We start from the raw sequence: 15,546 nt of genomic DNA on the forward strand, positions 1-15,546 counted from the left end.
TGTTTTTTTCCTATTTAGTTCTATGTGTCCGACATACGAACAAATGTACAGTACTTAATTTCCACTCATCTTGTGACTGTTTAAAATTAAAAACTATACTAAAATTAGACATAGAATTAATCCAAAGAAGATAGAAGATCTTATCAAAGAGAGCAGGGAAACAACGCTTGGCATAGAGTGAATAAAACAAAATAAAAGTCTGGTGACAACATATTGCCAATTCCCTTACGTCACTTTTGGACCAGGAGATGTTTGCCAGAGATCTTCCTTGCTACTAGGAAGTCCAATGGCACTGCATTTTTTGGCTGTGTTACAGCTGACTAATTTAAGAGTATTGTTTCCAGATAACACTCCACTGGAGAAGTTTTGCCTTAAGCCTACACATTTAGTGTAACCAGTGCAAGGAAATGGGGGTCAGTCACCATCTTGAAGTACAGGCCATTTAAATAAAAAAAGTTTTTGGAGGGTCTACCCAATGGCAAGGTATTTCTCCACAATGGCATTCATTGCTTCCCGAGGAAGTAATTTCCTGCTGATATAAAGCAGGGTGTTCTTCCCCACTTGTGGGCCTTGGAGTAGCACTCCACCAGGTGAATCACATCTGAAGTATCTGTGCACAGCACAATCCTCATATTGTAATCGAGCTGCAAAAGCACTACTGACCTGCAAGAATCATCCATAAGGGCTTTGAAAGCCTGCTCACATTTGGCAACTCACACAAGCTTGTCAGTCATTTTCTTCTTTGTAAGAACCATGGGAAGGGCTGCAGTCAAGCAGTATTGGCTGACATTATGATGGAAATAACCCGCAATCTTGAGGAAAGCCCTCCTCTAACATTGTTTAGTGGAAGTGGACTAGCTTAACGACATCCAGTTTAAGTTGTCTGGCTCCAGTTCCCAATGTGAAATAACCCAGTGGACATCAAACAACAATTTGCGACACACTGTCCATGATCCTCTCACAGCTTGGTAAATGTAGTACAAATAACTTTGGGCTAGTTCACTGTGGTCGAGATTGACGAGAACCATCTGCCTGAACGCAGTGGATGCATTCCTCATGGAGAAAGGTAAGGTGAATGCTACAAGAAGTCACAAAGGAGAATTCTGAATAGCAAACTCTGCTAAACACTCCTGTCAACTCAACTGCCGAAGGACACTCAATTAGACCAAACTAGGACGATCCTTCTCAGGTGAACCAAACCTGTGCAACTTCCACATCTGCAAGTCAACAGGGAAGCAAAGGGGCTATATAAATTGATTACACAGTTTTAAATGGAAGCAACTGACCCTTTCCAATTCCATTGCAAGTTAGGGTCACTTACACAAATTTGAACCAAGATAATCAAAAGGTGTGAATTACAGCCGATCAAATTACTTTTGTGCTAGTTAGTAAGTAGGCCAGCCCTGAGATGAAACATGTTTCACGAATATTCTTCCTTATTTCATGCTTTATTTACCTCACTATAAGAGGTATAATATAGTCTAAGTAAAAAAGAAAGACATCCTTCACACACAAGTGGTATTTGAAACTTCTGCAATGCTGGTTAAAACTAGACCTTTCCAAATATCCAGATAAAAGATAAATATGCTACCAATAAAGTTTCCATAGGTCACGCCTGCTGCGTTTGAGAGGCAGGTAAGTTTACAAGTTTGACTCACTTTTCAATAGTTACCTGGTTTTCAATCTCCCGGGTTTGGTCTACATTTGAAAGTGCTATTAGCATAGGTACATTGGTGAGGATGTGATAAAACTACACCCCTGACTGACATAGTTACGCTGACATAACCCTCAGCGTAGACCAGTGGTTCTCAACCTATTTACCATCGTGGGCCGCATATGCAGCTGTAGACCACAGCCACACAATACGTATACTACCTGTATGGCTCTGAGGATGTCATCTAGGCAGCAGGTGTATGCCGACTGGGTTGCGGGTTGAGAACCACTGGTGCAGATGCAGCTATGTCTGCAGAAGAGTGCTTCCATCAACTGAGCTAACGTTGTTCGAGAAGTTGGTGTTCCTACACTGACAGAAAAACCTCAGTATAGTGTCCTTAGCACAGACATATGCTAACGCTTTGCACGCTTCTATGGCAGATACCATCTACAAATTTCAGAGTGCTTTACAAGCACCGATTAATCAATCACTACCTCCCTGCAAGGAAGGTTGTATTTTCATTTTACACATGGAGAAATTGAGGCAGAAACCGGTCAAGTGACTTACCTAAAGGTCACACCGAGTCAGTGACAGAGCTGAAGTAGAACCCGGATCTGACTTTCATTTCTGTGCTCTAGTAGCTATATATGATTATTTCAAATCCAGCCAGATAATTATCAAATCTTCAGGATAAAAGTTCTCTAGGTACTTCCTTTGCTAGCTGATGAATCCATTTATATAACTCAGAACTCCTACTCTGCTGCTCTATGAATGTGTGCATTAATTACACGGTAGATAACTTTTGGGGACTGCATTTTTTCCTACAGGGAAACAGAGGTCTAATTCTAAGCTTATTTTGGTGATAAAGGATACACAATCCTGGATAGAGACAAGGTTCATAAAGCAAAAACAGGTTGCAAAATATTGTTGTTTTTATGGAAACAATATACTTTTTTTTGGATCTAGATATCCTGCAGCACAAACACTATTCAGGCTGTATTTGTTTCCATGTCCCTCTTTATTGTATCCTACATGCAAATTGAAAGACAGTAGTGACCAATGCTTCCTGAGTTTTAGTGCACCCATTTGGATCTAGATAATTACTATAGCCAAATACAGAGGGTCAGTGCTGTCTTGAAGTATTGCAGATTTATTTTTAAATTTAGAAAAAAAAAATTCTAACAGTGAGTGAATCAGCACAGCTGCAGCAAAGCAAACCAGGACAAGTTTAACTTGTGGACATTGGTTTCCAATAGCAGGCTAGTGGATGACGGGCATGTTACAGTAATGATCCATCCTGATTTAGCCTGAATGATGGAGGCAGGAGTGTATGTGCACTCTCCCACCCACAACTAGCTAGCCCTCTTCATATCTGGTACAAATACCTTGAAATGGTACAAATCCTTTGGAACTATCCCACTTTGTATCTTACCAGCAGTGAGACAGAGGAAGGTGACTCGAGAAGACACACAAAACTAAACGTTATCCACAGGAATTCAAACTACATCCTGTCTTCAACACTGACTGACCCAAAGTGGGAAACAGAGGTTTAGCTAGAAGTCTCACAGTTGAACTTTACTGTTCATTTGCTACTGAAACCTAAGCTATGGGAGCTACTAAATAAGTAACCAAGTACCAGCTCATGTCAGCAATTAAAGCAAGACCTTCCTGAATCAACATAGGCATGAATTTGGTAAAGGAACACACTTAAACTGTATGGCAATGCTAGGTGCCCAACAAGTCACCATTGCTTTGAAGATGTCTAGCTACATGTATCAGAGGGGTAGCCGTGTTAGTCTGGATCTGTAAAAGCGGCAAAGAGTTCTGTGGCACCTTATAGACTAACAAACGTATTGGAGCATGAGCTTTCATGGGTGAATACATGCATCCGACGAAGTGGGTATTCACCCACAAAAGCTCATGCTCCAATATGTTTGTTAGTCTGTAAGATGTCATAGAACTCTTTGCCGCTTCTAGTTACATGGTTGTTTCAAGTAGATGGAGTTCCATCAACTGCCTACAAACACTGCTTTCTTGCACCCGTGATTTTGGTTATTTCAAGAGTTTCTAAAAGGGCATGTTCTTTCATTTCTGAGGCTGAGGAAATTCAGTGCAAGTTCACACTGGTTTTTAGGTAGAAACACTCTTAAAAACAGTGTTATTTTCCCAGGTTTGCAAGTGAACAAAAGTTAAAAAGCTATATATGCTGTAATTAGTAGTAAGAATACAAACTAGCATTTGTTTATTTTGCACAGGCCTGATTTGTGCTTTTTGTTTATGAATAAATACCAAACAATAAGCCACACTAATAAAAGGCAGGAAATTCAATGTTACAGCTGCCTGTCCTACTCATAGGAAAGCATCTGAGAAGACATTTACTTTCTTCCTTTTTTGCAACAAACAGCAACAGAATAGCTTCCATCCCAAGAGGCTGGTGCCAATCCCACTAGATGGCACTAACTCATTTGAAGTGGCTTTTCTTCCACACCCAACTGAAGAGAGCTAAAATCTTCCTTCAATCTACTAAAAACCATATCATGGGTTTCCAAACATGCTCACTTTGAAATACGGAGCTATAAATGCTAGTGCTGAGTGTGATGGGCAGAGATTCTGAAAAAACATTCGCCCAGCAGAGCATATAGTATCTGGGATTAACATTACACCCACAGATTGTGGCACTGTACCGTATTTTATACTAGACAAAGTTTACTACTGTACATTCTGCCTCTGCTGTAAAGCCGGAAATAACGAGAAACTGTTGTTCTCTTTAGGTAGATCATCAAGTTATGGCTCAATGGCATAGGAATTAGCAAGGTAGCTTTCAATATTAACCTGAGCAGCGGAAGGGTATTTTTCTCCCAATTGTATAACCTCATGCAGTTTTGTACGTATAGTTTCCTCTATCTGCTTAAAGTTATTTCTTTATTAGAAGCAGCTTCCTAAGTTAACAATGTATTAAGGCACTGTATAATATAAAGAGGCTGGAGTCGTGCCCTCAAGAAGGCTACAATCTAAGGGTGTCTACACTAGAAATTTGTACTGCTTTATCTATACTTGTATAGTTAAAGAGGTCCAGCACCACCACCACCATTCAAGCACGGGCACATTTATATCAGTATAGCTCGCTCCACACAAGAAGGGGAAGAATATTTATACCAGTACAAGTCATCTTCATACCAGAAAAACTGCATCCCATTAGGGTTTTTACCTATATTACTATTTCAGTTTTAAAAAAAAAAAAAAACCACACACACACCTTACTGAAAGTTGTAACAGTAAAACTTTTCAGTTTGGACCAGGTCTTAGTAAGCTTTAAGTTGCAGACTGTTTACTTACTGATCTGCTTCCAGGGCTTCATAACACAACTGCTACACAAATTAGTTCAGAAACAAAATATGAACTTGGATAGAACCATTCCAAGCTCTGATGTATTCATTTTGTACTTTTCATAAGAGACAGGTAAATCAGCTACCGAGTTCCCTCTTCCCAGTACGATTCGAACAGGTGGCTGAACCTTTTATAGCAATAGTTTACCTAGTTACATTTCCTTTCTACCTTGATATGATCTGAAACTCAGTGTGTTTAAAGTGCGCGAACTGGAATGCTATCACTGTTCTACTGTCATCTTAAGAACTACAAAGGTGGGAGAAACGAAGAGACGCTAGTACAGGAGCTGTAACACTATACACACAAACATATGGAGATCAAACCCAATGGTGGTATTTCAAACAAAAGGATGAGAGTTACACAACTTATTACTGAATGCCTGACTCAAGAAATGCAACTTCTGATCAGGTATAAAGTCATACCTTAAGAGAAGGGTAGGATTTTGCTAGTAGGTTGTGAACCCAAGAGTATGCAAGCTTATCTCTGAGTAAGCAAATTTTAGTTGAATATAATTGAGCTCACACAAGTTCAGTTGTTCTCAAAAAAGAATTGAATGGACAAGTTCCTGATGGCCTTAACCCTAGTTACATGCAAGTTCATCATAACGGTAGTAGTGACTAATATTTGGTTCCCAAACAAGCCCTTTGAGATAGGAAAGAGGTGGGCTACACGCCCTCTGCCAAAAGAAGTGATGGTGTGGTGCAGGGCCTTTTTTTATGCTTACAAAAAAACAAAAAGCAAATCTTAAAAACTAGCTCTTCATTACAGAAGAAATTCACGCACACTGTGGTGTCCATGCACAGAGAGGCAAACGCCTCATACTATTTTTAGTATTGTACAATCCTCTTTACACCCACTTTAAAATAAGTTAGTGGACAAAAAAAAAACTATCAACGAACAACTTGCTCTTAGTGAAACAGCACTACTTATGTTTAAAAAAGGTATACGAGATAGGTCAAGATTTGTGCCTGCTATATCACAGGTACTTTTACTCACTTTGGTGACACCTACTCCAGTGAACCTAGCCTCCAACAATTCCTGCCGTCGTGGGTCCAGGCTATGCAACTCTTCCATCATTTCTGCTGCTATGGGAGAAAAATACGCCGTATTACGCAATGCAAAGAAAAGGGGAAGAACGTGTTTTCTGTGGCACTGATGACGCTCAAAAATAGTTGTAGTATCAAGTGACTGTATACAAATAATTTCTGTCATGCAATATAGATTCAAAATGGTCATGCAGTAAAATGCGACTTGCCACCAAGGTGTTATCTGAATAAGGGCCTATTCTGGAGAGTTCCATCTTTTGACATTACCACCAGCAATTGGAAATTTCTTAACCTGAATAACCCCAGTTCTACTGCTAACAATGATTCCACCCTCTCCCATTGGGTATTTTGTTAAATCTGCTGCAGAGGAAACGGGGCGTGTGTATGTTTGGGGGAAGGTGGGGGGATTGGTCTGAAGTCTTTAGAGTTTTCTTACTATTGTAGGGCTAAAACACCCTTCACCCCTGACAATTCTCTATTTCTGCCACTCCCTGAAGCATCGATAACCCCAAACGCCACACAACTATCTTTTTGCTTTTGTGACAACCACCTAAGACACAAAACCTGGGTTCTTCCAGGAAAGGGATGGGAGGGAAAGACTGATACTTTTTTAAAGCTCTCCCTTTACTGGGCAATGTACCAGATACTTCTAACATGCAAGTTCCTCCCATACAGCTGGATACTTCTGGGTACTTCCAGGTGATCCATTAAAATTGGTGCTATTATATGAAAGGTCTAAAAAAAACCACATCATTGGGTAGTTTGGGTTAATTCCTGAAATGTATAAATTGAGAGTTAATTGAGGGGGAAAAAAGGGAGGAATTGCAGAATTTATTAGAATTGCGAGTCACATCTTGCCAACTGCATTTTAAGCAAGTTGGTAAGTTCCAGAAATATCTGTTCCAGTTTCATTTCTCCACATGAGCGAAAGACAGAAAAAAATGAGAGAATTCAGATTTGCTGTATAAAGATCATCCGCTCCACGGAAAGTTCTTGAAGGGCAGCAAGTGCCCTCTAGAAAAGCCACCGTACAATTGTTCCTTCTATTTGCTGTCCATTTTGTCCCCATAAATCTCATTTCCTCTAAATGCTGGAAATCTAAGTTCCAAGGTGCTAAGCGAATCCATTGGGGGCATTTACATGCACACGCTCAGCCCCTGAATAAGCCATAAAACCCCCTAACAAATTGAGACGTCTGATTAATAAAATCCTCTGGTCTCCATTTAACGAAGCTGTCAGTGGTCTCTTTTCCTTTGGAAATTAGAAAAGCTAGAGATGGGAGAAGTGGGATGACAGGGAAGCAGGCCCACAAACATGCAGATACTTCAATCATCTTAAATAATGGTGTGGAGTGGCATGGGGCCCGTCTGGACACGGGGTCCCAGCCCTGGAGTGACTGTGGGCTGGGATATAGGGGTGCTGGGGGGCACGGGGGTTGACATCATGGGTTTATCAGCCTCCCAGGGCTCGGGGATGCCCCTGGGTGAGAGCTGCTGGCAGCCCAGACTCTCAGTGTCTCCCAGGAGCTGGGGGCCCTGTCTGACATCAGGGAGCAGGGTCTTTCCAAAGGATGATTTTAGCCCCCCTGCACAGTCCAGCTGCTGCGCGGCTCTGCAACCTCCCGCCTCCTCTACCCGACAGGCCCGCACCTAACTGCCAGGCCGGGGATCACGGCCGTGCCCGGCCCGGCCGCCCTCGCCGCCCTTGGCCTCGCGCTTACCCCGTCCCCCCGCACGGGGCAGGGACCCCAAGCAGGCCCCGCTCCCCATCGCAGCAGCGCCCTAGAACCGCCGGGGCCCAGGCCGCTCCCCTGCCGCCCGGGGCGCAGGCCGCCGCCCGCCCTCAGGCGCGCTGACCCCGCTCCCCTCCAGCGCGTTTCACCGCCCCCGGCCCGCGGCTCAGCCGCCGCGGGCTCTCACTGGCGCTGCTCCCCGCCGCTCCTCTCCCCTCGCCGGCCCAGCAGCTCCCGGGCCCCGCTCGGATCCCGCCGCCGCCGGCAGGGAGGGGCGGGGGGGGAACTGCTGCGGCCACCGGGCGGAGGGGAGGCCCGGGCGGCTCCGCGGCCTCTCCTGAAGCCAGGCGCCGCCGCTGGGGCAGCGGGCTCCACGCGGTCCGGGGGTGGAGGAAGCGGGGCGAGCTCTCGCCGGGGAGGCGCAGATCCCGACCTCGCGTAGGCTCCTGCGCCAAGGTGCGTGAGGACCGGGGAGGGGGGCGGCGACTGCCTCGGAGGCAAGGCCCCGGGGAAGGGGGGGCGTCCATGAGCTGCAGGGGGGGCACGAAAATCCGGGCACCCCCCTCCCTGCACGGTCAGCCGACTAGTCGGCGATTAGTGGGGGTGGGGGGTGTCGGTGGCGCCGGTCCGCCCCTGGTCCGACTCGCCGGCCGATAGGGATGATTGGTGCCAAGAACACACTAGTGAAAGCGCGTGTTCTCTCGCGAGATTGCACGGCTGTGGGGGAGGGGAGGTCAGTGCGGAGGGGAGGGAGGTCAGTGTGGCGGGGGCTGGTACATGGGGTGGGGGGTGAATGCAGGAAGGGGGAGGGGCTAATGGGGCTGGGAGGGGCCAATGCATGGGGTTGAGGAGGGGTAGGTGTTCGTGCAGGTGGAGAGGAGTGTGCGGGGGGGGGCCAAGGCACCTGATAGGAGAAATGGGGTCAAGTGTAGAGGGGAGGGGCTACATCATGGAGGAGGGGTTCGGTAGGGTGAGAGGTTAGAGCCTGCCCCAAGTGGAGGAGCTAGTGTCTGGGATGGGGGTGGCTGTGCATGCAGTGAGGAAGGGGGCCCCCCTGCATGGGAGGGATTGGGGTGGGGGTCAGCAGAATTGAATTAGTGCAGAAGGGAGGGGATTGGTGGAGATTTATACCCACCCAGGTTGTTTCACCCTCCAATGAACTGCAAGGCTGTTGATGGGAGGCGAGGGGCAGAGTGGGTGGCTGATGTGCTAACACTCAGGGGTAAGGGTAACCTAGGCTGCCTTGCTCCCCCAGCCAAGAGGATGCTTTCAAGGAGCACTGGCAGCAGCAGACCAGGCCCGGAGGGAGGAGACAGAGCTGATGCATAAGGATGATCAGCACGAATCCACTTTCCCTGCTTTCCTCTTAACTCCCTGTGGCGTGAAGAGAAAATTCCTCTCCATCTCCACCCAGAGGGAATTCCTCCCTCTTTCTGAGCAACCAGGGACCTTGTTTGCAAAGACAGTCTCCTCTTCCCCAGGGAATGACTCCCTCTCAGTGAGGAGCAAAGGAGCCTGTAGGGAAGGGTTTATACACAGAAGAGCCCCAACCTCTCAATCATTGGGCCTCTGAGGAATTGAGAAAAAGACATCAGAAAACATGAATGCCTCCACCCCAATTTGCCATTTCTTAAATCTTTTTGACAAGCTTCTGATTAAATATGGATATTGCACACAAAAAGCAGGCTGCGCCGTGGAAGAAAACTAAGTGACTTTATGTTAACTGTAGTCTTTCCTTGCGCTTTTAAAGCCAGGGGCTTGCTCTTGCAATTGCCTCTTGCTAAACTCCAACATTAAAAGGACTTTTAGTCTGGTTACTATGGTGGATTACCTTGTCGTTTGTTCTTATTCCCTTTTCTTCCAAAGCCTGGGAGCATCATCAGAGAGAATGTAAAGTGCCACTCAAAAGCATAGCAACTCTCTTTGCTTTAAGGCTGAATCAGCTTTCTGAAAAGCAAACAAATGGGGGGGGGGGGTTCAGAAAGGAAGTGGCTATGCCTGTCCAAGTGGGGGCAGGCGTGGATTAAGGACAGGAAAGGAAGTTGCTGGGGCTTTGGATAAAAGTTTTGCCTTCCAAAACTATAGTGTAATGGAAAAGGTATTCTAGGCAGTACGTCTGCATGTCAGAGGAGAATCAGTCACTGCAGTCAGACTTTGTTTTACTGCAAACAGAGTAAAAATAAATGTACAGTTGAACAGGAATCTCTGCCAGTTTGGCAAATCTGATGATATAGAGTTGGACTAAAGGAATGATAGATCCCATTTGAGTGCACAAGAAAAGACCTGCAGCACTGTAAAGACATTTCTAATATTTTATTTTAAAAATTGTTAATTTAAGTTGAGGAGGGGAGGGGGGAAACTTGCTCTGCAAATCACTTTGAAAATGTCTGCCTTTTCTCGTAAACTGCATTTCCTGTGCTTTAACCTATTTCACAGCAGGAGATCCAATCTGAGGAAGTAGCAGCAAAATTTCACCTCCCACCAAGAGATGCACGATGGGGACATAAACAGTGACAGGGATCTCTAAAAACTATTTTGAAAGTTCTTTTTTAAAAAGAGACTTCTATAGTACTTATGTTTCTCAAGCCATCCACATTATTACAACTCATCACCGCAGTTTAGAGGACTATTAGGGACATTTGGAGTTAACATTCAGTTATATAAGTAAAATTCATTTGTACAGTTAAAATCAGCCAGAGAGAATTGTATCAAATAAGCAGGTCAACTCCAGCGGGGTCCAATAACTTCTTTATAAAGCTATTTTGTTACACCAGCAGCCTTGAGTCATGGAGCGGGATGGATGCAGTCACTTCACTATAGTTTTGCTTGTTCCTTTGAAGAGATTTAGGATATTGCTCTTCTTCCACACGCTGCTTTTCCTCAGTTGTGGAGCCTCTTAGGGTTCAGTCTCTTCATATCGCTTGTTCAACATGTGGAGCCCCTGGGGAAGAGTGAGGGATGCTACAAGCTGCACTTTCGTTCTGTACTAAGGTTACTGAGCTCTATGGGTGTGATCCACAAAGGTACTTAGACTCCTATGTCCTACTAGGCACCACTGGGATGCACAAAATTCCTGCTTGGCTGTTGCCCTAAACCTGTAAGCGCCTAAACTCGCTCAGTACCTAAGTTTTTGCAGTAAAAGGAGCCTAGGCGCTCACGTTTCTGGCTCTGGGCATGGGCACACCTGCTTCACTCTAGTTGCCCAGACAGCTATCTCCTGCTTAAGCCCCAGTGCGATTCACAAAGCGGGAAAGAGAGGCATTTTGCCATCTAAGTCATGTGCAGAGACCCAGTCCGGCAGGTGTGCCCAGAGGCTACCTCAGGGGAGCTCACACAAAACAAGACAGAGGAGCTCCTTTCTAACTATAGCCTAGTGCACTCACCTTGTAGGTGGGAGACCCCTGGTTCAAGCCCCCCCCTCCTCCTGAGAGGGAGAAGGAATTTGAACAGGCTGCAGCCCCTTTCAGGTGAGTGCTCTAACTGCTAGGCTGTAGAGTCATTCTAACTCTTTCTCAGCCCCAATTCATATTTAATTATTCAAATTTTTATTAAAGGGGAACAATTTCAATAGGAGGAGGGACTGAGGATCACATCAGAATATCCCATTGCCTGGCAGCTAGAGCACTCACCCGAGAGGTGGCAAAGCCCTGTTCGAATTCCTTCTCCCCCTCAGAAGGAAAAGGTTTCCCACACCCTGGATGAGTACCCTAGCCACAAGCTAAGGGTTATAAGGCAAGGACTGCCTCCTAGCTTTGTACCTATCTCTGAGAGGGGGCATGTCTTAGCACATCCCCTCCTGGTCAGCATCTCCCGTTGGCTAGCTTAGGCAAGTGCCCTGTTTAACATGCTGGCTTCTGGCTCACAATCTAAGGTGCCTCTCTCTCCCCTTTCACTGTATAGGAGCCTGGGCAGCTGATTCAGGCTCTGTCGATTGCAGGGCTGTTCCTGTGGTTTTCTAGGCACCTAAAAGGCATGGCAATGCTCAGCCTCACGCTGTCTCCGTCCCTTTGCGGATCTGGGCCTCTCTCTCTGTTTCAGCGAGGCCAGCAACTGCTCTGCTCTTCTAGCATCTAGCAGGGTTCAGAACCAGCTTACCAAGGGATATGGTCCATACCCCATCAGTTGGATTCTTTAAATCCAGCTTGGGTGTTTTTCTAAAAGATTATGCTGTAGATCAACCACAAGTTACTGAGCTCAGAGCAGGCACGGAGTGAAATTCTGTGGCCTGTTATGCATGAGGTCAGACAAGAGGAATAGGTGGTGAGCTGTGATTACCACCCAATTGACTAAGGCTTGCACACATCCTATTCTTATGACCTTATGTCCCAGTACCCCCTACTTACCTGTTCATCTCATCAGCTAATGTCTGTTAGACTGGAGCAAGATGAAACTCTTTGGGGCAAGGGATTGTCATTTTCCGTGTGTTTGTACAGGACCTAGCACAATTGGGCCACAACCATCTTTTCCTGGCCACAAGATTTCATCCTGTCCATCTCTGATGCAGACGAAACCACGACTATCCATGTCTTTACCAACTCCAGCTGGTCTATAGCAGCACATGCCACTTGGGGGCTTCTCTTTCAGGGCACACAGAAACTTTAGCTAGTGCAAAATGAGGCACGACCCATTTTAAGTAGGATGGATGGATGGATAATTGCATACGACACCCGTGCTTCCTGCTCTGCACTGCCTGCAAAACACGTACAAGTGTCATTCAGGCTGTTAATTACTGTCTGTAAAACCCTGGGTGCTTTGACACAAAGGAATTTTACATCAGAATTCCCACCTGGGCAGCTGAAGTAGGTAGCTCCGATGGGAATTTTTTGAATACAACTATCTAATGTGGACATAGCCTAGAACTCAGTTATATTAGACACCCTCTCACTACACTTCATCACTTGCCTTCAGTATAATGCTTCATCAGTGCCACTCTGTGCCATTCATCCCCGTGGTCATTTGCTTGTACGTTATAACCCCACCCTCGCTCTCTTTAGGTGTTTGAAGTTGTAAGCTTTCTAAGGTAGATGCTCTGTCTGTATCTTTGTACATCACTCTGCCCACTAAGCCTGTTTGGGCCTTTTGGGCGCTACTGTAAAATAAATGGTTAATAAGACTGTTGGCCCCTGAGGTAAGACCTTGTAGTAGCAGGTGACTGGACATTCTCACTGATGGGCTATTTGTTGTGGCATTTGCTGCTGCTAGGAAACTGCCAGCTCTGGACTGAGCGTAGAGCTGGTGGGGGATTTTTCAACAAAACTTTTTTTTGGATCAGAAATCCAATTAATCAGCACCAAGCCTTATTGGGAAAAAGGGCTGGTTTCAACAGATTTTTCAACTAGAAATTTTATTTTGGAAAAATCTGTCAAAATTGTTGAAATGGTGCCTTTTGACTTTTTTTAGATGAAAATTTTCAGTTTTCTGGTTCTAAATGACTTCTTGTTTAGAATTATAAGCTAAAATTAGTAGAAAGTAAAAAAGTTATAAGAACAGTTGAAATCTAAATGAAATGTTTCAAAATTATCAAAAAAAATATTCTGATTTACCCAAACTGATTTTTTTTTCTCCCAGATTTTCAGCTGGCAACAGTTTTTGAGATTTCAGCTTTTCATCCTGATTTGGGATGGGAAAATGTTTTGAGATCTCAAATGGTTTTACAGGACAAGAAAACTGTTTCCCATCCAGCTCTAACTGAATGTGAGGCAAAACCCAACTCTTTGTTTTTAAGGAACCGTAGAGGTTGGCTAGTCCCCCAGTTCTGGTCTTTATAAGGAAGCTGGTTTTGATGGTTGGAGGGAAGATAAATGAGAATTGAGGAGAGAGAGAGAATATATATTCCTTAATTTGGATCAATGTATTTTCTTGATGATGTAAAAGGCTGGATACTATAGCAATAGGAAATTTATAAATGTGTTTAATAATTACATGCTCAATCAAATGCTGTCCACACCCAAGAGGGTAGGTAAGCCCTTCTACACCATCTTTTTCTCTGCCAAGGTCCCCTCTTTTGCAGCATCCATTTCTCCAGATAATCTACTCCAAATATTGTTCTTGCCTCCTTTTGATCTTCCCCAATGGCAATCACTGTATTCTTTGACAGGCCTTCTATGATGTTAGTACTATTTTTGATATATAGCACTTCTTACATGTTTCAGAAGAACCATCCATCTGCCTGTTAGCTTTGATGGTCCATCCGTCAGAGCCATCTCTCTCTCCTTGAGTTTGGCTTAGTAGGCACTCATGGAGTCTTCCCCAAGTACTTTTCCATTCATGCATTTTGAACATGAAGCAACAGGATTAGCCATAGGATAGAGAATTTTTGCCTCAAGGTCACAGCTTTGAATCCAGTCCAGATTAATGGCAACCAAAATTTGTTAAAATGTGAGGGCTGTGTGGAGGTTCATGTGAAATGTGTTTGGTGGCTCACGTCGTACTGCCAACTGCAAGTGGTCAAAAATCATGAGTCAGGCTGTCAGAATGCATGAGATTAAACATAATAATAATAGTTTATGCATTCTTTTTCTTTTGGTCTATGAGCTTTTCAGATGCACTCCATTTTTTTCCAATCATTTCTCCACAACCATGCAATCTAGAAACTTACTTTTTTAACAGCAAAAAAAACACATTTTCCCCCCAGTAATAACATGAATCCAGCAGCTGAGCCCTTTAAGGAAAACCCTAAGTATTGCAAGACTCATGATTAAATTGTGAGAGTTGACAACGCTGCTCTCAGTACAGATGCTAGTGGAAAAATGACCAAATCACAAAAAAACAAAGCAAAAATCCCAGTCCCACAATTGGCACTAAGAAGCACTCTTTCAGGATGTCTCAGTAAACTAGATAGGTTACAGAAACTAAATTCACCTGACTCCCCTACGAGGAATCCCCCCAGTTCAGAATCAAGGCCCATCGGTGGAATCTGTATGCTGTTACCCACGTTATGCCTGGCCCATAGATAAAGAGAAGATTTCTGCCTCTGGACTAGGAGTCCAGCACATGATTCACTAAAAAATAATATGCCACCACCTGACTTCCTGCAGAGGCCAGATGTGTTGGAATCGGCCTTAATTTCCATGCAATGGTAGCACTCTGCAATCGGAACATCTTTTCAACCACACCCACTTTCAGTTGGTCCATTTGTTGTCAAGAGCCAGTGTCACCTATTAGTTTTACAGACTATAAAACTTCATTGAAATGATACATTTCAATTTTACAATGTAGCTTTTGGGATGGAGGTAAAGGGGGAGACAGGCATGGGCCATGTGGCCCAATACATTGAGTTTCTCTACATCTCTCCAACCAAGGGGCTTCAGAACCAACATGTTCAGAATGTTTTTAAGCTAACATGATGCTGCTAACCTACCCAACCAAGGGCAGCCAACTTAGATTTAATTTCCTAAGGCAGCGGTTCTCAACTAAGTTCCCAGGGCCCCCTGGGGGGCTGAGAGCAGGTTTCAGGTGGTCTGCCAAGCAAGGCCAACGTAGACTTACTGGGGCTCAGGGCAGAAAGCTGAAGCCCCACCACATGGTCCCTGAGCCCTGCCACTCGGGGCTGAAGCCGAAGCCTGAACAACTTAGCTTCACAGGGGCCCCTGCAGCATGGGGCCCCAGGCAACTGTCCTGCTTGCTACCTCTTAACACCAGCCCTGGCTTTTATATGCAGAAAACCAGTTGTTGTGGCACAGGTGGGCCGCGGAGTTTTTATAGCATGTTGGGGGCGGGGAGGGGAG

General features: G+C 45.0%; 1 protein-coding gene across 3 annotated transcripts in view; it reads right to left on the minus strand.

The window, feature by feature from the left end:
• The window catches only part of TLK2 (tousled like kinase 2), a 54,994-nt gene extending 46,980 nt beyond the window's left edge, over positions 1-8,014 (minus strand). For 2 of the 3 annotated variants that reach the window (XM_032805474.2, XM_032805473.2), the window contains exon 1: positions 6,038-6,280. In XM_032805474.2, coding sequence (XP_032661365.2) covers positions 6,038-6,277 — 240 coding nt within the window. In that variant the 5' untranslated portion in view covers positions 6,278-6,280. Of the gene's footprint in view, positions 1-6,037; positions 6,281-8,005 lie in introns of those variants that run through there. The other variant, XM_032805471.2, reaches the window with a different exon arrangement.
• Positions 8,015-15,546: the final 7,532 nt, after the last annotated feature.

This window comes from Chelonoidis abingdonii, chromosome 21 (genome assembly GCF_003597395.2).
Source record: "Chelonoidis abingdonii isolate Lonesome George chromosome 21, CheloAbing_2.0, whole genome shotgun sequence".
NCBI lineage: Eukaryota > Metazoa > Chordata > Testudines > Testudinidae > Chelonoidis > Chelonoidis abingdonii.